At 44.1% G+C, this 22,634-nt stretch overlaps 1 protein-coding gene across 1 annotated transcript in view; it reads right to left on the bottom strand.

Annotated features, from left to right (window-relative positions):
- CEP120 (centrosomal protein 120) overlaps window positions 1–22,634 on the bottom strand; it is a 247,075-nt gene that overhangs the window by 197,983 nt on the left and 26,458 nt on the right. The window contains exon 4 of the mRNA XM_033929005.1: window positions 16,311–16,452. Coding sequence (XP_033784896.1) covers window positions 16,311–16,452 — 142 coding nt within the window. The remainder of the gene's footprint in view (window positions 1–16,310; window positions 16,453–22,634) is intronic.

Below are 22,634 nucleotides of genomic sequence, written 5' to 3'. Positions count from 1 at the left end.
AAGGTAGAAGAAAAAAAAAAAAAAAAAAAAGTGGAGCCATTTTCCCTGCATTCACATTTTTCAGTCTCTCATACTTCCTCCCATCCTATTTCCAATATACCTATATGTCTTGCTCCTTTTTCTTTCTTATTTTGTACTTCCTTTCTTCTGCCATTAATCATTTCCCTCATTCTGCCTCCCAACATACTTCTACTACTACTACTAATCATTTCTATAGCGCTGAAAGATGTGTACAGTGCTGTACATTTAACATGGAATAGACAGTCCCGAGGGGGAAGTGACGTCATCCCAGCGCATGGCTGCCTGAATCGGGAGCTCCGTAGGGGCCGGTGAGAAAAAGAGCTTTTTCAGCTTCCAGCGCTAAAACGCGCTCATTATCAAGATCGCGGTTCGCGGGTGAAGCCATGGCGACGCGGAAGAAACTAGATAAATTTAAATATTTTGGCGAAGGAGGAGAGAAAACAGCGAGTGAGGCACAGGGGAGTGCAGGAGACGCGCTTAAAATGGCCGCGGGGCCGTCGGCGCCGACAGAGATGATTGAAGCTGGGACTTTGGCGATCTCGGGTGAGCTCAGTGAGACGGTGCACAAGTCTTTTCAAACGTGGTTCCAGGACCTGAAGGACGAAATGGTAGGAGTGAGAGTGGATGTGAAAGCTGCCCTGGCGGAGCTCCGTGCGGATGTGGGGGAGTTGGGAGCCAGAGTGTTAGCCTCTGAAGAGCACGTGGAGGCTCTGTCTGCCACAGTTACTGGGGTCCAGGAATCCACAGGCCATTTAACATCTGAGCTGCAGGAACTACAGGCACAGGTGGAGGATCTTGAGAATAGGTCACGCCGGTGTAACCTGCGATTTAAGGAATAGACAGTCCCTACTCAGAAGAGCTTCCAATCTAATATGGACAGACAGGACATAAAGGGATTGGGGAGTTTCTTGCACAGAGAATGAAAGGATAGACACGGGTATCTTATGGTGAGTGGGAATTAGGATACTTACCCAAGCTTTCTCTTACAATGGTTAACGTTAACACACCTACAGTAGTAGTAAATGACAGCAGATAAGGACCTGAACGGCCCATCCAATCTGACCAATATTTACATGCATTATCTAATATAATAAAGCCCTAAGCGCGCATGCGCACTCCCACCTGCATGCTCCCATTTTCTGTGCGCTGTAGGGCACCGCAGGTAGAAGTGTGCATGCGCGAGAATCCCCAGAGGCGGATGTCGGCCACGGCGGCTGTCGGCGGCTGAAGGCCGCGGCGGAAGATGGCTGAAGCCTGGCTGGAGGAGGACAAGGAGGAGCTGTGAGAGCTCCGCAGAGGCAGGAGGTGAGGAGAGAGAGACAGACAGATGGATGAGAAGGACAGAGGGGCTACTAGGGGGACCAGGAGAGATGGTAGGGGATATGGAGAGATAGACTTCAGGGAGTGTGGAGGGGGCAGGAGAGAGAGATGGTCTTGGGGAAGGAAAAGGAAAGATGGCAAAAGAGGTGAAACAGGATCAGAGAAAGATGGTAGAGGGTGTGAAAGGGGGAAAGGGAGAGATGGAAATGGTAGGACCACTGCTGCTTTGGGGCACTGAGGGAGGAAAGGTTGGTACATCAGGACTGCTGCTGCCGCCTCGGGTAAGTAAAGACCCTGTCAGGAGGGCCAAAAGGGTACAACGGAAATGGTGAAAGGTAAGGTGGTGGGACTGGGATCAGTGGGAGGCAGGGTCCGGGCATGATAGAGGCGGGGCATGGGCGGGGTCAGAGTTAGGGTCAGGGTATAGGTGGGGCTATTCTAGCACCCGTTACTGTAACGAATGTAACGGGCTAAAACACTAGTAAATTCATAATTACATTAAATTGTCTTTTTTTCTTAGTTATTTCTGGGCCATTAAACCATAAAATCTGCCCAATACTGTCTTTAGGTTCCAGCTATTGGAGTTGCTGTCGAAGCTCATTCCAGCCTATCCAAACCATCTCTTTGTTTGCGAGATACAGACCATAGAATCTGCCCAGCACAATCCTCATGTTCCAAATTACTATAATTCCCATTAAAGCCCTCCCCAGCCCATTCTAAACTAGAGTTGCCATATAAAGAACACATATGGTACTGGCCTTAGTTATCAATTTATACCATTCATTTTCTAATTATAGATCCCCCTGTGTTCATCCCACACTTTTTGAATTCAGTCAGTTTTCCTCTCCACCACCTCTCTTGGGAGGGCATTCCAGGTATCTACCACCCTCTCCATGAAGAAGAATTTTCCAACATAACTCCTAAGTCTACCACCCTACAATCTCTATTTATGACCTCTAGGTTTTACCATTTTCCCTTCTCTGGAAAAGATATGGTTCTATATTAATTCCTTTCGAGTATTTAAATGTCTCTATCCTATATCCTGTGTCCCTCCTCTCTCCTAAGTCTTTTGACACAAACCCCCTACCATTTTCATCACCTTTCTCTGGACTGCTTCAAGTCTTCTTATATCCTTCGCCAGATTATGGCCTCCAAAACTGAACACAATACTCCAAGTGGGGCCTCACCAACGACCTGTACAGGGGCATAAACACCTCCTTTATTCTGCTGGTTACACCACTCTCAATATAGCCCAACATTCTTCTGGCTACAGCTTCCACCTTCTCACACTGCTTTGTCGCCTTCAGATCCTCAGCCATCATTACCCCAAGGTCCCTCTCCTCTTTCAAGCATATCAGCTTCTCACCTCCCAGCACATATGTCTCCCTCGGATTTCTACACCCCAAATGCATTGCTCCGCATGTCTTTGTATTGAATTTTAGTTGCCATTAGACCATTCTTCTAATTTTTGCAGATTCTATTTCATGTTTTCCACTGCTTCTGGGTGTCCACTCTGTTACAAATCTTGGTATCATCCTCAAAAAGAAAAATCTTACCTTCTAACCCTCCCCTCCCCATGTGCCAGCACATTTTCCTTCCTCTCATTGCTCCCCTCCCCATACCAGAATCTTTCCTTCCTCCCCTTCCCTGTACTCTTCTCCCTAAGGAATGGTAAATATATTTACATAGGTGTGACATACAGGCCTCCTTCACAGACAGAAGAAGTGGATAGATATTTAATAGTAGACATTCAGTACATATCTGAAAAAGGGGAAGTTTTACTATTAAGTGATTTTAACATGCCGGATGTTGATTGGGATATCCCTATTGCAGGGTCTTCTAGAAGTAGGGAGATCCTGGATTCTCTACAACGCGAACTGTTCCAGCAGTTGGTAATGGAACCCATGAGGGATGGGGTCATGCTGGACTTAGTGCTTACAAACGGGTAAAGTGTTTCTGATGTAACAGTGGGTGATCATCTAGCATCCAGTGATCACTGCATGGTACGGTTTAATATTAAGACAGGTATAGAGAAAGCTCATTCAAAAGTAAAGTTTCTAGATTTTTTAAAAAACTAACTTTGTTTGGTTGGGGGCTTACAACAAGGAATTGTTGTCTGGATAGTAACATCTGGAAGGAGTAGAAATGCAGTGGGCAAAACTGAAAGGTGTTATTGTAAGAACAACAAATCTTTTTGTGAGGCATGTAAGTAAAAGTACGCAGCGTTGGTTCTCAAAAGTAGTAGCTGAGAAGGTAAGGCATAAGAGGTTAGCTTTCATAAACTACAAAAGATCGCAGAAAGAGGAAGACAGGCAAAAATATCTGAAAAAACTTGAAAGGCTGGGCAAGAAGTCAGGAAAGCAAAGATATAAATGGAGGAAAAAATAGCTGACATGGTAAAACGGGGAGACAAAACATTTTTTAGATATATCAGTGAATGGAAGAAATACAAAAGTGGAAATGCGAGACTCAAAACTGAAGGGGAGAAATATGAAGAAGCTGATAAAGAAAAAGCTGAATTGTAGTCATGGTTGAAGATCCAGGAGCAGGACCACAGAAGATAAATGCGAATGGGGATGGTGAAGTGGTAGATCCTTATCGTTTTTCAGAGGGTTGTGTTCATGAGGAACTAGCTAAATTAAAAGTTAGACAAAGCAATGGGGCCGGATGGTGTACATCCAAGTGTGCTGAAGGAACTTAGGGAAGTCCTGGTGGCTGCACCGACTGACTTTTTCAATGCTTCTATAGAGTCGGGAGTGGTACTGGAGGACTGGAGAAGGGCCGATATAAATAGGATGGAGTCGGTTCAGAGATGGTGCATGGTCTTCATCATAAGGCGTATATGGACAGACTTAAAGATCTCAATATGTATACTTTACAGCAGTGGTCCCTAACCTTTTTGACACCAAGGAACGTTTTTATAGAAGCAAATCTTTCCAGGGACTGGGGGTGGGGGTGGGGGTGGAAGATTCAGAGCTGTTCGTAGGGCAGTTTTATACACAATATATATTACATTTCTATTATTATTAAGTTATAATATCATAATAGAAATTATACAATTTACCATAATACAGAATCATTGGGGGCCATGAGCTTGTTTTTCTGCAACCAAACGATCCCATCTGGGGACGATAGAAGACAGTGACACGCGTGCAGCAGAACCCCAATGACCCCACCAACCCATCCCCCCACGCACCTTTCCATCTCTCCCTCCCATCCCCCATGCGCAGCAATACACCGATGACTCTCCGACTGCCATCCTCCATTCTGAAAAGCAGCAGCAGCAACAACAACACTAAACAGGCTGCTTTGCTGCCTTCCCTGCCAGGGCCTTCCCTCTGCCGCCGCATCACTAATGATATCATCAGTGACACAGCGGCAGATGGAAGGCCCCGGGGAAGGCAGCGAAGCAGCCTGTTCAGTGCTGCTGTCGCTGATGCTTTTCAGAACGGAGGTCAGCGCTCAGCGGGGTTCTGCTGAGGGATGGAGAATCTCTCACGCCCCGGCTGTCAGATGGCTGCAGCCCGCTAGTGGGCCATGGACCAGGGGTTGGGGACCCCTGCTTTAGAGGAAAAGCGGGAGAGGGGAGATATGATAAAAGAATGCTGGGCTGTATAAAGAGAGGCTTAGTCAGTAGAAGGAAGAAGGTGTTGATGCCCCTGTACAGGTCATTGGTAAGGGGTCACCTGGAGTATTGTGTTCAATTTTGGAGACCGTATCTGGCGAAGGACGTAAGAAGACTTGAGGTGGTCCAGAGGAGGGCGACGAAAATGATAGGAGGCTTGCACCAGAAGACGTATGAGGAGAGACTGGAAGCCCTGAATATGTATACCCTAGAGGAAAGGAGAGACAGGGGAGATATGATTCAGACGTTCAAATACTTGAAGGGTATTAACGTAGAACAAAATTTTTTTCAGAGAAAGGAAAATGGTAAAACCAGAGGACATAATTTGAGGTTGAGGGGTGGTAGATTCAAAGGCAATGTTAGGAAATTCTACTTTACGGAGAGGGTGGTGGATGCCTGGAATGCGCTCCAGAGAGAGGTGGTGGAGAGTAAAACTGTGACTGAGTTCAAAGAAGCGTGGGATGAACACAAAGGATCTAGAATCAGAAAATAAGATTAAATATTGAACTAAGGCCGGTACTGGGCAGACTTGCACGGTCTGTGTCTGTATATGGCTGTTTGGTGGAGGATGGGCTGGGGAGGGCTTCAATGGCTGGGAGGGTGTAGATGGGCTGAAGTAAGTCTTAACAGAGATTTCGGCAGTTGGAACCCAAGCACAGTACAGGGTAAAGCTTTGGATTCTTGCCTAGAAATAGCTAAGAAGAAAAAATTTAAATTGAATCAGGTTGGGCAGACTGGATGGACCATTCGGGTCTTTATCTGCCGTCATCTACTATGTTACTATGTCTGAAATTTTGCAGTTTGGTACAACACCTTGGGGCAAGTTTCTGTGCCAAGTTTGAAATCTTTTGCGAACGTGCTTCCATTTCTACAGGTCAGCAAAGCAGGCAAAAAAAATTCATGAATGAAAATTTTTGTCAAAGTTTGGCTCCATACTGCTGCTGGTAGGTAAGTCAGCTGAGGGTACAACTTTACCAGCACACATGTACCATGAGGTACTTCCAAGATTTGCAATATGAGCTTTTACAGTCAAGTGAAGCTGAAGATATGCAAATTTTCAGTTTTTTTTCAGATTCAAATATCTCTAATGTCTGACACCGCAGCCATGGATTTGGCAGACGTCCGCAAGAAATAAAAAACCAAAAACTGGTCTTCGGGACATTTGGAGTATTGAGATTAAGCATCCAATTACTGCATCTCAATGGCCACGAATTTGGTCTTGAAGGATGAGATGTACAGTATCTGCTCCTATGAGACAAACTTGGTTTTTTCTGTTATATAGAGCATTTTGGACCCCTGTTCGTTTTTCCAAAGTCTAATAGATGTTGGCATTGTCATCTCGAAGCTGGGACTTTAGATCATCTATTATTCTATTGTCCATTTATTTTGGCTTTTTGAAAATCAATATGGGGCCAAATAAATAGGTTATTAGAAAATCCGGTGGCTTTAACATATGATACTATTTTATTTGGCATGTCAATAAGAATGAAGAGTCAGATTTCTTCAAAAAACAATAAGCTTTTACTTATTCTGACAGAAGTTGCCATTCAACAGATTACATTTAATTGGAAAAATTGGAGCAGATTAAATTACAGTTTTTGGTGGAATTCTTTATGTCATAGAGAAGGTTAGCAGTATTAGGAAAAATTTTAATATGAATTTATATGCCATTTCAGATCAGGATCAAACTGATTCAAGATTCTCACTATCCTCAAAATGTTCCCAATTTAATTTACCAAATCTTTCAGAGATTGAATCCCTTATCAAAACCATTAATACCAAGGGCTCTCAAGTGGATTCTATCCCCCCTTTTATTCTCAAACGCTATTTTACCATTTTCGGGCCCTTCTTCCTTGCAGTAATTCAAGAAAGTCTTCAAAAAAGCGTAATGCCTACAGCAGGGGTGCCCACACTTTATGGGCTTGCGAGCTACTTTTATAATGACTAAGTCAAAATGATCTACCAACAATAAAATTTTTTAAAAAACACAAAGCACACTGAAAGGCAGAGAAAATGTTAATTATTCATGTTGTGGGTTTTTTCAAAGAGGTCACGGCAGATGACTCTATGCAATGTCATCTCAGTAACAAAATACAAAAATAGACAAATACACCCCCTCCCTTTTTACTAAACCATGATAGTAGGTTTTAGCACAGGGAGTTACGCTGAATGCCTCGTGCTGCTCTTAATGCTCATAGGCTCCCTGCGCTAAAAAACGCTATTGCGGTTTAGTGAAAGGGAGCCATAGTGCAAAATATAGACAGCAGATATAAATTCTCAAAACAGACACATTTTGATCACTAAATTGAAAATAAAATCATTTTTCCTACCTTTGCTGTTTTGTGATTTCATGATTCCCTGGTTGCACTTTCTTCTTTCTTCCTTTCTTTCAGCCTCCTGTACGTTTCCTCTCCTCCAGACCTCATTCTCTCCCCCAACTTTTTCTTTCGGTCTCCCTGCCTCCCTTTCTTTCTGTCTCCCTGCCTCCCTTTCTTTCTGTCTCCCTGCCTCCCCTTCTTTCTGTCTCCCTGCCTCCCCTTCTTTCTGTCTCCCTGTTCCCCCTTCTTTCTGTCTCCCTGTTCCCCCTTCTTTCTGTCTCCCTGTTCCCCCTTCTTTCTGTCTCCCTGTTCCCCCTTCTTTCTGTCTCCCTGTTCCCCCTTCTTTCTGTCTCCCTGTTCCCCCTTCTTTCTGTCTCCCTGTCTGCCCCCTTTCTTTCTTTCTCCGTGCCCTCCCCCAAGCCACTTGGTTTGCTGCCACCGCCATCGGAGAACAGCCCCCAAGCCACCGCCGTCCCAAGCTTTCCTGCAGAAGCATCGCGCTGTCCAGCATTCCACTCCCTGACGTCAATTCTGACGTAGGAGAGGAAGTTCCGGGCCAACAAGGCATTTTTCCCCATTCCATCCAGCCTGAGCCCCATCTCTCCTTGATCCAGCATTTCCCTTCTGTGTCTGTCAGAATTACCATTCCACCTATTTTCCAGCATCACCCTTCTTTGTATCCATCTCACCTATATCCCTATCTCACCACTTTTTCAGAATCTTCGTTTGTCTCTGTCCTTGTCTTTACCCCATGTTCACCATTTGCCCTTTCAATGTCTTTATCTCTTCCCCCCCACACACTTTTTCAGCATTACTTCTATGTCTCTATTTCACCTCCTCTTCATGTCCCCTCTGTATCTCTATCCTTATTCAGTAGGTCCTGCTTACCCTTTCTCTTCTTTGTGTCACCATCTCCATTTTCAGCTTTCCCCCCTTTTCCTTTGTTACTGTATCCTGTAGCCAGAATCTTTCCACTCTCCCTCCACTCCGGCCCACCCAGTATGAAATATTTCCTTTTGTTTCTCTCCCCTCTCTCTTTCTCTCTCTCTTCTCCTCCCTCACCCACGAGTCCTGCATCTGGCCCTCTCCCTTCTACCTACACCCGGCAACACCCCCTGCTCCGAGGCTCTCTACAGCAACTCGTCAGCAGCGGTGTTCAAGACAGGCTGCCGACATCGAGGCCTTCCCTCTACGAGTCCCGCCTTTGTGGAAAAAGGAAGTTGAAACAAGCGGGACTCGCAGAGGGTAGGCCCCGACGTCAGAAGCTTGTGTCGATCACTGCTGCTGAGTTGCCGAAGAGAGCCGCAGAGCAGGGGGTGTGGCCGGAAGCAGGTAGAAGGGAGAGGGCCAGATAGGAAGGCTGCTGGAAGACACCGACCCCGGCCAGGATGATTTCTTTTTCAGGCTGCTGATGCTGCTGCTGCTGCCGCCGCCGCTGGCGCCACCCCCCTCCCCCCCGAAATGACAAAAATCAGCCTAAAGTGGAAGCCCGGCGTCGGCGCCTTTGACGTCGGGGAGAGGATGGCTGATAGGCCCAGTAGATCGGGACAGCAATACGAGTCTATCATGGAGCCCGGGATGGGCTCTGCAATCGACTCACATTGCCTTCCTGAGCTACCGGTCGATCGCGATCGACGTATTGGGCACCCCTGGCCTACAGCATGGAAAGAAGCAGTCATTCGACCCATTATTAAAGACCAAAAAATTAGTTCTGAAGAAAAATCTAATTACAGGTCAATCGCAAATATCCCCTTCTTGGCAAAATTAACTGAGAAGGTGGTATTTAATCAAGTATCCACGTTCATAGAAAAAACAAACATTTTACATCCTAACCAAACGGGTTTTAGACAGTATCATTCCACTGAACATTCACTGATTGGCTTAACCACTTCCATACTTTACTTTTTAGATCACCATACATCAGTCCTTCTGATCTCCCTTGATCTTTCATCTGCGTTTTGATACGATTGACCATAATCTTCTCATAGATAGATTACAGTCCATTGGCATTACAGATCAGGTTCTCCTCTGGCTTAAATCTTATTTTGAAAATCGCACTTCAAATGTATCCTTCAATAACTCAACTTCAGAAAGTTTTTCAGTAACATATGGTATTCCACAGGGGTCCATTCTTTTACCACTTTTGTTTAATATTTTTCTTGCATCACTTATGACCCTCTGCCAAGATATTGGCTTTACAGCTTATGCAGATGATATTCAGCTTTTGCATCCACTTGACCCCACCAACCTCGCAGAAACATTAGAAATTAACAGGAAACTTGAGGAGATTCATCAGTGGCTCGACACAAACAGATTAGCCCTCAATGTTAATAAATCAAACATCATGCTTTTCCCTTGGAAAGATAGTTCTAAAGTTTCTTTTCCAATTTCGATTAAAGGTACCGCCTTACAGCTAATAAGTAATATCAAAATCTTAGGGGTGGTCTTCGATGTAAAAATGACTTACCATAATCATATTAGTAATATTGTTAAATCTTCCTTTTACAGACTCCGCCAAATTCGTTCACTATCCAAATTTCTATGCCCAAAGTGTCTTAATATACTAATTCATTCCCTGGTTATTTCGAAAATTGATTATTATAATGCTTTACTTATGGGAATAGCTCAAAAAGAAATTAGACATTTGCAGATCATTCAAAATACCTCAATTAAACTCATAATGAACGCAAGGAAATTTGATCACGTCACTCCTCTTCTTAAGAAAGCACACTGGCTTCCAGTTGCGCATCGAATTCAATATAAACTAAATCAACTTACTTTCAAATCCCTGTTATATAAAACCCCAGCTTTCATTTACAAGTTATTGATCCCTAATACCCCAATCAGTTCATTGAGATCTATTGACCAACATCTATTAGTTACGCCCTCACTTAAAGTTATTAATACACGGCGGCACTTTATCTTCTCTGTTACAGCTCCTCAAACTTGGAACTCCCTCCCTATTTATCTCAGAGAAGAAAAGAACTTAGATAAATTTAAAAGTAAACTTAATAGCTTTCTTTTCAAAGATGCTTATTATATTTAGGAGTCCCAGCCTATTTTCGCTTATTTTCTTTTTTTTTTATTATTATTTATTTATGAGTTTTCAATATAACAATCAAGTATAAACTTGTACAGAAAAGCAAAATTTCAAGAGGTAAATAAAATTTTTAAACATAATATAACACAAGAAATAATTGTATCTTTAATCTCACTCAAGTCCTCTATTTTGGATCCAAGATTAAAAATAAACGGAATTAAGGTAATCAATTAAGGAAGAAAAAACAGTTATAGGTAAAACTGTGCTAACAGTCGTCTATCTCTATCCATCTTGAGCTTTCTCCAGTCTTGACAGTGATAGGAATGTTGTCAGTTGAGATGGTTCAAAGAAAACAAATTTATGCAACTTATAATAGACTACGCATTTACAAGGATACCGAAGGAAAAAAGTTGCACCCAGGGCTATAACTGCTGGTCTCATTAGAAGAAATTCTTTTCTCCGCTTCTGTGTATCTCTGGCCAAATCAGGAAACATTTGAACTTTCAGTCCCAAAAATTCTTTATGTTTATTTTTAAAGAATAGTTTCAGTAACCATATTTTATCCATTGTAAGAGCTACTGAAAGAAGCAAAGTTGCCGGTATGGCTGCTTCCCTATCTGAGGATTCCAATAAGGCTGTAACATCCAAAGGCTCTTGATTTACTTCTTTAATGTCTTTATTTTCGCTTATTTTCATAAGGCTACTTCTTTTATTTCCCTCCTATTGTTTTTTACCATTATCGTCCTTCTTTCTATCATTATTATTGTATTTAATTAACCTGCCTTTCCCTTTGTTTTCCTTTTCTGTTTATTTTGTTAGTCATTAATTTAAAATGTTTTGTTCAGTGTTTATCTGTTTTTTATAACCCCTGTATTATCTGTAAATTGAAAGATTTGTTCATCGCTTAGATATTTGAGTAAGCGACTAATCAAATACTTAATAAACTTGAAGCTTATATAAAATGGAAAGAACATTAGCCACACAGAAAGGATATTTTAGTAAATTTTGAGATATTTGGGGACCATTAACAGATTATTGTAATGAGTAGTTAACATTTTCCCTTAATAATACAATTGAAATGATGGGATAGGGATGGGGGGGTTTCCGATTCTTTATTAAATGTTTGGATTAATAGGAAAGATTATATTGTATAATATATGTGAATGCATACAATATGGGAGGGATAGGAGGGAGGGGGTTATAATTTCATTAATTTAAGTTGATTATAATATAATATCAAGTGATGTTTTTAAGTTCAAATGTTATTTCTTGATACACTTGTTGTAAGATGAAAAAATGAATAAAGATTAAAAAAAAAAAAAGAAGTCATAGAGGGCATCTGAGAGGAAAGAGGCAGCCATCTGAATCTTCGCCATCTCCTGATCATCAGACTCACTTGTCAAGGACCCGTTCGGCCCACCGAAACACAGCCCAAGCCATCAGTCCCACACAAATAGCTGCCTGGACCCCCAAGAATGGTCTCCAACTTACGTTCCTCAGAGTCTGTTAAGACAGAACTGCTATCGACGGGCACAGTATGTAACGTAGCTATAGCTGAGACCACCGCGTCCATCACTGGCAAATTTTTTTTTTTTTTTAATTTATTATTTCTATACAACCAAAAATGGTACAAGTAATACTGAAATACATATACTTAGTCAATACTGACTGAAGAAGCATCACTGGCGACTTTAAGGTAGTCCTATACCCCACCGGGATGGGATACAAACAAGCCATGGAGCGCACAAATCGAAAAGATGCCTCCAGTGAAGTCCACTCTGCCAGGATAATATCCAGAAAAAACAGATGTATTGGCCAAGAGTGGGAAACAGAGGAAATCCCCCACAGAAAAGGGTCCTCCACACTCAGGGTCGCAGGCGGTGGCTCCTCAAAGCGCAACACCAAGGAGATCTGTTGAATGAGATATGAGAGCTTGTCCCGCTAAAAAAAGCACACCTCAAACGCCTCCTCGCTCATAGATGGAAAAAACAAGTCCCCGGTACCAGCGGCCGTCCCTCGAGAGGATCATGGAGGTCTCCCCAAGGGTCCAGGTTCTCATGCATTAGTTAAAACTCTCCTCAGACAACAAGTCCTCGTCCGAGGCCTTATGCGTGCACCTGGACGAGAGAGGAGGGGGAACACAAAAATAATTAAGGGGTCAAAACATCAGGGGGCGCGGAAGGAACAACACCCCCCTCCCCCCGAGACCTCCTGGACACAAGTAGGACCCCAGGCCACCATAAAATATGCTTTACACAAAGCAAAAATGAAAATGAGGAGGGAAAAAAACTTTGGCAGCCCCATGGACTCCCTGCCCCAGAAGGGGACCCAGCTGTAACCTGTCCCTGTTATGTCAAAACTGGGAGAAGGCACCTGAGGCTAAATACAAGATGGAGAGGCTATCTGAGGAAAAACAGCAAAAAACATGTCAAAAATAGCCCCTCCAGGGCCTGTAGTGGCTGAGAAGACTGAACTGTCCCCATCCACTAAAGCAGGCAAAAGCTGGCATCAGCTGAGAGAAAAAACAGCTGACAGGAAATCTCCTGCCACACTGGCGGTGGCTGAGGAAATCCCTCCGTGAATGGCAGGAAAAGACTGGGCTTCCCTGCAAAGCTCTGTCGGCTCGCGAGGCACTAGCGGCGGGGAGCCCTGGACACCGCACCGAACAGCTGTTTTCAGGCCGGTCATGAGTGCTTCACGTCTGGACCAAATTGTGCACATCTCCCCCTGAGAAGTGCTCAATTGCTCTATACATGACTTAGCTGAAAGAAAAGTGCCGGTTAGTTGAAAAATACAGAAATTTACAGCATATTTAAAGGGAAAGCAACGTCTCAGAGGTCTCGGTAGGTGATACGCTGGCCTCCAGCGACCATAATATGGTATGGCTCAACCTCAAGAAAGGTTTCTCAAAGTCAAACACAGCAACGAGGGTTCTCAACTTTAGAGGCACAGACTTCAACCGCATGGGAGTTTTTGTCCATCAAGAGCTACATAAGCATGCAAAAGCGGACAATGTGGAGGATATGTGGTCGAATCTGAAGTCCATCCTACATGATGCAACAACTTGCCACATAAGAACAATAAGCAAACGCAGGAGAAACAAAAGACCCCAATGGTTCAGCAATGAAATTTCAGACCTAGTTAAAAAGAAAAAAGAAGCATTTATCACCTACAAACATCTAGGAAGACAGGAGGTGAAAGAGGACTATCTAGACAGATCTAGAGCTGTTAAAAAAGTAGTCAGAGAGGCCAAACTCCGAATGGAAGAAAAGCTAGCACGGAACATTAAGAAAGGTGATAAATCTTTTTTTAGTTATATTAGTGACAGGAAGAGAAGCAAAGATGGGATTGAATGCCTGAAGCAATCAGACGGTAACTTTGCAGAATCAGATTCTGCCAAGGCAGAACTACTAAACGAATACTTCTGCTCAGTCTTCACATGTGAAGCACCGGGAGAAGGTCCACAGCTTCAGACGGGAGATAACCAGAAAGACCCGTTTCAAGACTTCGAATTTATGCCCAGTAGCATCTACAACGAACTATCGAAACTCAAAGTAAACAAGGCCATGGGACCGGACAACCTACACCCCAGGGTGCTCAGGGAGTTGAGTGAAGTCCTGGCGGAACCATTATCTGTGCTTTTCAATCTTTCCCTACGCACAGGAAAAGTCCCCTTGGACTGGAAAACCGCCAACGTAATCCCACTCCATAAAAAAGACTGCAGGACAGAGACGGCAAACTACAGACCAGTGAGTCTCACGTCTATAGTGTGTAAGATTATGGAAACACTGATTAAACGAAATCTTGACACAATCCTTGATGAGGAAAACCTACGTGATCCCCACCAACACGGGTTCACCCAGGGCAGATCCTGCCAATCCAATCTTATTAGCTTTTTTGACTGGGTTACTAGACAACTGGATGCCGGAGAGTCACTGGACGTGGTATATTTGGACTTCAGTAAAGCATTTGATAGCGTCCCACACCGAAGATTATTGAACAAACTAAAATTGACAGGACTGGGAGACACTCCAACTACATGGGTTGGGGACTGGCTAAGTGGTAGACTACAGAGGGTGGTGGTGAACGGTACCCCATCAGAAGCGTCGGACGTGCTCAGTGGAGTGCCGCAGGGCTCGGTCTTGGGCCCGATTCTATTCAACTTATTCATAAGAGATATGACGCAAGGACTTAGAGGAAAGGTATCACTGTTCGCCGACGACGCCAAAATTTGCAATATAGTAGGCAAAAGCTTGTTACCTGACAATATGACACAGGACCTACTGCTGCTGGAATGATGGTCAACGACTTGGCAGCTGGGCTTCAATACTAAAAAATGCAAGGTAATGCACCTGGGCAAGAGAAACCCGCAGAGATCTTATGCACTAAATGGTGTGACCTTGGTGACGACCACGGCAGAACGTGATTTAGGGGTGATCATTAGCGATGACATGAAAGCTGCCAATCAGGTGGAGAAGGCTTCCTCCAGGGCAAGAGAAATGATGGGTTGTATCCGTAGAGGTTTTGTCAGCAGGAGACCTGAAGTCATCATGCCGTTTTACAGATCCATGGTGAGGCCTCACTTGGAGTACTGTGTCCAATTCTGGAGACCACACTACCGTAAGGATATGCTGAGGATCGAGTCGGTTCAGCGAATGGCCACCAGGATGGTCTTGGGGCTCAAGGATCTAACATATGAAGAAAGACTAAACAAATTGCGGCTGTACTCACTTGAGGAACGAAGAGAGAGGGGAGACATGATTGAAACGTTTAAGTACATCACGGGTCGCATTGAGTCGGAAGAGAATATCTTCTGTCTCGTGGGACCCTCGACCACCAGAGGGCATCCACTGAAAATCAGGGGAGGGAAGTTTCATAGCGACTCCAGAAAGTACTTCTTCACTGAAAGAGTGGTGGATCATTGGAACAGACTCCCACTGCAGGTGATTGAGGCCAGCAACGTGACAGATTTTAAGAGAAAATGGGATGCTCACGTGGGATCTTTAAGGGAGTAAATTCAGGGGGGTGGATACTTGGAATGGGCAGACTCGATGGGCTATGGCCCTTTTCTGCCACCATTTTCTATGTTTCTTCAGACCGGCACTGCCTCAGGATTTTTATTTTTTCACAGAACAGACTCTACTAGCTCTCTAAACAATATGCCTTACCACCAGGGAGTAAGGTTTACCGTTGAGGCACATCTAAAAAAGTGTTGGGGAGGTGGAAGAAAGGGGGAGAGAGACCCCACTCGAGACCCGCTGGGTTTGACACCCCCAAGGTCAGACAGACCCCTAAACAGGGTCCACCCAAGCTTAATCCGGCACCAAAAATGGGACAAAAATTCCTAAACAAATTCCAACAACCTTACCACACCTGCTGGAGACGGAGAGAAGACTGAGGTAATTAGGGAGGGTGGGGGGTCACATGATATGTTCCAAAGTTTTGTCTGTCTCCACCTGCTGATCATGATGAGATATAACCCGCTTGTAAGATTAACCTATGCTGGTCTGGAGAGTTGCTAAAGAAGCTGCCGTTACATGTTATAAGAAAAACTTCTAGCCTACTAATCCACACATTTTGGTCAGTGTGGAACACAAACCATCACTTAGTTTGATAACGACTTATGTATGGCTTGCATTCATTCAGAAATGTACAACTAGAAGAAATGTACCAAACTGGACATAAGGGGCTCCTTTTACAAATAGCGTGCTAGCGGGGTTAACTCACGCAATTTTTCATCACGCGCTAACCCCCGCGCTGGCCAAAAACTACTGCCTGCTCATGAGGAGGCGTAGCGGGCAGCGCGCGCTATTACGCGCGTTAAACCGCTAGCGCGCCTTTGTAAAAGGAGCCCAAAGAAAAAATTACACAAGTTTTAGGATGAAGTCGGCTAAATAACTCTAGTTTGGATAGGAAGTTGGTGTCTTTCGACAAGTTTTTCAGTCTATATAACTTTCAATCTCATTTCCATATGCAACATGCTCACCTTTCCCTTCCCTGGGAGGAGCCTCCTTTGCTTTAAATCCATCTGCTTGAGGTTTTGTATCAGTTTCCAGTGTAACACCAATCTGCATCTCTGGCTTAAATTTTGTATATTTGCTGCTGAGCAGAGGATACCATTTTGGAACCTGCACAATAAAATAAATATAAAACTGTTTTGCAGAAATGAATTATGATTTCTTACCGAACCACAGGCAAAACTGCATAAATACAGCCTAATGATTAGTGCAGTGGGCCAAGAACTGGGGGAAGAAGGTTCAAGTCCCACTGCACTGACCATGAGGAAGTCACTTATTCTTCATTGCCCCAAATACAAAAACTTAAGAGTGCATGCCCACTAAGGGACAGAGAACAAAAGATTAGGTTCTTACCTTTGCTAATCTTCTTTCTTGTAAATCCTCCCTTTATTCCTGGACCACCTTGTACAACCTGGCCCGCCAGGAGCAGTAGGAAACTTCAAATGATAGAAGTTTTGACTCCTCCCTCTGCTATCGTATCCTGGAGCATGCCCCTTGGACATCAGTCAGTCTTCAAGCAGCCAGGAACAACTACAGAAAACAAGAGAGGGAAACAGGGAACTCCCTGCCAAACAAATCAATTCTGCTCATATTAACATATGCTAAACAGCAACAATGAAAACTATAAAACAGTTTATGAAACATTAGAACCTACGACAAAAACAGTGCTATAGGGAGACACAGCCTGTAGTCAGAAGGGGGCGCTAATCCAGGGACCCTCCCTTAATATAATGCTATATCAACACAGCTTATACTCTTAGAAAGGCTGGTCTGAAACTGAAATCCAGCTTACCAGTACAGACAGGCAATCGATCAGTGAATCAAACAGACAGAGCGAGTTCCCGGAATAAAAGGAGGATTTACAAGAAAGAAAATTAGCAAAGGTAAGAACCTAATCTTTTGTTCTTGTACAATTCCCCTTTATTCTGGGACCACTAGGAGGTAACAGAGCAGTCCCGAAAAACATCAGGGTGGGAAAAGCACATCAATCCGGTAAAACTTGGTAAAGGTGTGCATGGAAGACCAAGTAGCAGCCCTGAAGACTTTTCTTAAGGACTGGACACCCCTCTGGTAGAATAAGCCCACAACCTGAAGGGGGGGGCTCTTTCCCTGCCGCTATATAGGCAGCAGAGATGGCTGCACGGATCCACTGCTGAGCAAATTGTAAATAGAAATGACAAAACACTGTTTGAAATGTCTATATGCAAATTCCAGAAGCCTAACAAGATGAGAAAGTTATATCTATCTTTTCATTTAGTGCAATATATTCTAATAGATATCTGAGACCTGGTGGAAGGAAAATAACCAATGGGGCACTGTCATACCAGGGTACAAGCTATATTGTAGTGATAGGGTGGATCAAATCAGTGGAGGGGTAGCATTATATGTTAAGGAGGGCCTTGAATCTAATGGACTCAAGATTCTACAGGAGCAGAAAAACACCTTGGAATCCCTATGGGTAGAAATTCCATGTTTAAGGAAGAAAAGTGATAGGAGTGTATGACTGTCCATCGGACCAGGATAAATGGACATTAGGAAGACTAGCAAACTGGGTAACACAATAATAAGGAGAAATTAGGTTCTTACCTGCTAATTTTCTTTCTGTTAGCCTGAAGACTGGTATAGTCCTTACGAATGGGTTATATACCTCACTGCTACCAGCAGTTAGAGACTGAGAACAAACTTGTATATCAGGATAGTTTCCCTTTTGCAATCCAGTCTGCCGAATAGCCAAGCAGAACCTAAGAAAGGCCAATTGAAAACAGTAAAACACTCCAAACAGGAGTGTTAAAAACAACAAACACTGGTAAACAATTGTTAGAACATGTGTAGAACTAAACCTTGGTATAGAAAATATCCCCACAGCTCACCAGCTAAGCCAGTTGAGCCACAGCCGCTGTTCTTAATTCTCCCCGGCCCTAGAAAAATTCTAGAACCCGCAGAAAACCCCCCAAAATCTGCATGCAGGCAAAACAAAAACCAGCAATCACCGCACAAAGACAGACAGGGTGGGGGACTATACCAGTCTACAGGCTAACAGAAAGAAAATTAGCAGGTAAGAAACCTAATTTCTCCTTCTGCAGCGCCTGGTAGACTGGTATAGTCCTTACAAATGAGATGTACCAAAGCAGTACTCATTAAGGGTAGGACCCCTGAAGGGCTGACACCAGAACACGTTCACCGAATACCGCGTCCCAACGCATTTGAACATCCACACGATAGTGTCTGACAAAGGAATGCAGATATGACCAAACTGCAGCCTTGCAAATATCCACTGGAGGCACTAGAGAAGACTCAGCCCAAGAAGCTGCCTGACCCTGAGTGGAATGAGCCTTGAGAAACTCTTGGACAGACTTTTTCTTCAGAAGTTAAGCAGAAGTAATAGTCTCCTTAATCCAATGCACAATAGTAGCCTTAGAAGTGCCATCCCCCATACGAGGACCCGCTAGTAAGACAAATAGATGATCTGATTTCCTGATCTCCTCTGCACATAAAAACGAAGGACCCAACTGACATCCAACTTGTACAATTGTCTCTGCTCGGAAGAGCCCTCCCGGCTACCCAACACCGGGAGAACCACAACCTGATTAACATGAAAAGGAGAAACTACCTTTGGCAGAAAAGAAGGAACAAGCCGCTCCCTAGAAAACTCAAAGAAGGGAGCCTTACAAGAGAAAGCCTGAAGCTCAGAAACACATCTAACAGAAGTTATGGCCACCAAGAAGACTGCTTTAAGAGTAAGGTCCTTCAAAGAGCAGTCGCCCAATGGTTCAAAAGGTGGGCACACTAGAACAGACAGAACCAGATTCACATCCCAAGATGTAACATAGGGCCGCAAGGGAGGCTTGAGCAATTTGGCTGCCCACAAGAAGCAAATCACATCAGGAATGGCAATCAAACGCTGACCTTTCAACAACCCACGAAAGGCTGACAAGGCTGCAAGATGAACCTGGAGAGAAGACCAAGCCAGTCCCCTGTCCAGGCCATCCTGCAAGAAATCTAAGATGGCAGGCAAGGAAGCGCGAAAAGAGACCACTCCACACATATCACACCACTCCTCAAATAGACGCCAAACCCTCACATAAGCCCAAGAAGTAGAAAGCCTCCGGGACCCCAAGAGAGTTGAGATCACTTTATCTGAATACCCCTTCTTACCTAGACGATCCCTTTCAAGAGCCATGCCGTAAGACAGAAGGGACCCGGATTGAACATTGGAATGGTCGTCCAATAGAGGCAGAGGATTCGTTATCAGATGCCACACCAAATCTGCATACCACGGTCGCCTGGACCAATCCGAGCCACCAGAACCACAAGGCCTGGATGTCGAACTATGTGGAAAAGAACTCTGCCCACTAATGGCCACAGAGGGAACACATACAACAGCCCCTCTGTTGGCCATGATTAAACCAAAGCATCCAGCCTGATTGTCCCTGTGGAGACTGAAGAAACGGATGTTTTGGAGTTGACACTTGTGGCCATCATGTCCATGAGGGGCTGATCGCAAAGCTGACTATCAACTGAAAGGCCACGGGGCATAGGCAATCTCCGGGATCTAACACGTGACAACTGAGAAAGTCCGCTCAAACATTCTCCACTCCGGCTATGTGGGAGGCTGAAATGCCTTGAAGATGAGACTCCGAACAGACCATGAGCAGAGCCGCCGCCAAAGTGCTTCTGGTGCACCCCTGATGAGTGACATAGATCACCGTCGTGGCATTGTTCGAAAGAACCCTGACTGACTTGCCCATCAAAAAGGGCTGGAAGGCTAACAGCCAGATGGATGGCTCTGGTCTCTAAGACATTGATCGACCAAGAAGCCTCCTCCATGTACCAGGTGCCCTGAGCTGAGTGACCTAGACACTGAGCTTCCCAACTGAGAATACTGGCATCCATGAGCAGCACTGCCTGGAGCTACCAGTACGGCGTGCTGCCACTCCAAAAACCAATGACTTAGCAGAAGCTCACAAGAGGTCATACATGGCATCTGAAAGATAAGAAGCACCCAATTCAATCTTTGCCACGTCGGGCTTTAGCAATTCCCAATCCTCATATTTACTGTCAAGCACATGCTCAACCCAGCGAAAACACACTCGAACAACCAGCCCGCCACATATCACCGCCTGGACCACCAGAGCTGTCACATCAAAACTCTGTTTAAGGAGGGACTCCAACTTACAATCCTCACGGTCTTCAAGGACGCACCACCCTCAACAGGCACAGTATGAGACCACCGTGTCCATCACAGGCGACTTCAGAATATCCCTATCCCCTTCAGGAATGGGATACAGGCAGGCCACAGAGCGCGCAAAGTGAAAAGGAGCTTCCCGCACTTGCCACTGTGTGAGCATAATGTCCCAAATATCCAGATGCATAGGAAAAGAGCAGGAAGCAGAGCGGATCCCCTTAAACAAGGGGTCCACCATACACGGGGGCTCCGACACGGTGTCTTCAAAGTGCAAAACCGAGGTGACCTGAAGAATTAACTTGTGAAGCTCTTCCCGCTAAAAAATGCGCACCAAATGCATCCTCACCAGCAGGGGGATGCTCGAACCCCTCGCTGGTGGAATCCGTTCCCTAAGAGGATCCTGGAAATCTCCCCAAAGGTCCAGGTCCACATCAATACCATCTTGCTCCTCTGGGCAAAAATCCTCATCCCAAGAGACCCTCAGGTGCTTGGATGAGAGAGGAGTAGAGGGGGGCAAAACCGCTGCTGTATGGGGCCGCACCTGGGAAGACGTCGAGTGCTCATTGTGCTGAAAAACACCTTAGCTGTAATAAAAGTGCCAGTTAGATGAGAAAAATAATACAAATGGCAGTTTTAAAGTGAATTGAGCCATTTAGACCGGCACACCTCAGGATTTATTTTTTTTTTTCACTTAGTCAGAACAGACTCCACGGCTTTCAAAGCTGGAGGGCTGACCAACCAGGGAGGCACCTCTACAAAATTATGGGATGGTGGAGGAAGGTGGGGGTAGGACTCAGCACGAAACCAGGGTAGGATTAATTCTTCGAGGGCCCCTAGGCACACAAGTACACTGGGCCCCCCTGGCCCTGCCCCACCCTATCCCCATTTATCTGTTTCCTTATTTACTTCTTTATTTCCACTTGTATTTTTTTTTTTTTTTTAAATTCAAAACAAAGATTAGCATACCAGTGCACAGTTTTTCTTCTATGCAACCCCCAAACATCTCTGAACAAATCTCCTTTCTTTCCTACTTACCCAGGACTTTAACTCTGAACCCTTTCCATGCATATATAAAAGTGTTCAAATATATTGTAAAGCAGTAATACTATCCGAAATATAAGTCTACATTAATAACCAAGTTTACAGCGCCTCTCAACTGCCTCACTCTACGACAGGGCTGCCCAATTCGGTCCTCAAGATCTCCTGGCAAGCCAGGTTTTCAGGATATCCACAATGAACATGCATGAAAGAGATTTGCATATCAAGAAGGCAGTGTAGGTAAATCTCTCATATGCATATTCATTGTAGATATCCTGAAAACTTGGCCTGCCAGTAGATCTCGAGGACCGGAATTAGGCAGCCCTGCTCTATGTGAACCAACTATAACCCATATGTATGTATAAACAACCAAAGCTGTAACTCCTCCAGTACGTTCCACTCCATGTATGTTAACTTGTAACGAAACAACAAGGCAAACAGTCCACCAAAGAATCCAACATGAAACAAAAGAAGATCAGCAGAAAATAAGGAGATTCAAATCAGGTTTATTCAAGGTGCTCCCAAAAAACCATGAACAATGCATTTCGCCAAACAAGGCTAGTCAACGCTAATAGAAAACCATGTCTTTCATAAACACAGAACACAGAACCACCCTCACCTAGTATGGAATAAGAAATCACAAACTAAAAATAGAAATATGTAGATAAAGGTTAAACTGAACAACCAAAAAGCCAAACTGCATATAGTAAAACATCACAGAAACAATGACACACAACCCCCTAATACTCTACAAAATATAAATATAGCAGATGTAAATTTGAAAATACTGATATAGTGATATTTTCAATTTTAATGCTTTGTTATTTATACACTTGATGTAAGATTGAAAATGAATAAAGAATTTAAACAGAAAATACTGACAATCACCACGTTACAAATTAACAAATAGGAATAAAACAAAAATTGAAAATAAGAATATACCATTTTAGTGGACTAATCCATTTTTCAATTAACTTTCAGAGGCCATAGCCTCCTTCTTCAGGTCAATATAGTATACTGCTGTTACATTATACTGTTCTGACCTGAGAAAGGGGTTTTGGTCTCTAAA

This window comes from Geotrypetes seraphini, chromosome 1, assembly GCF_902459505.1.
Source record: "Geotrypetes seraphini chromosome 1, aGeoSer1.1, whole genome shotgun sequence".
Taxonomy (NCBI): Eukaryota; Metazoa; Chordata; class Amphibia; order Gymnophiona; family Dermophiidae; genus Geotrypetes; species Geotrypetes seraphini.
The sequence above is the reverse complement of the archived record's forward strand: the minus strand, read 5'-3'. Positions and strand labels throughout refer to the sequence as shown.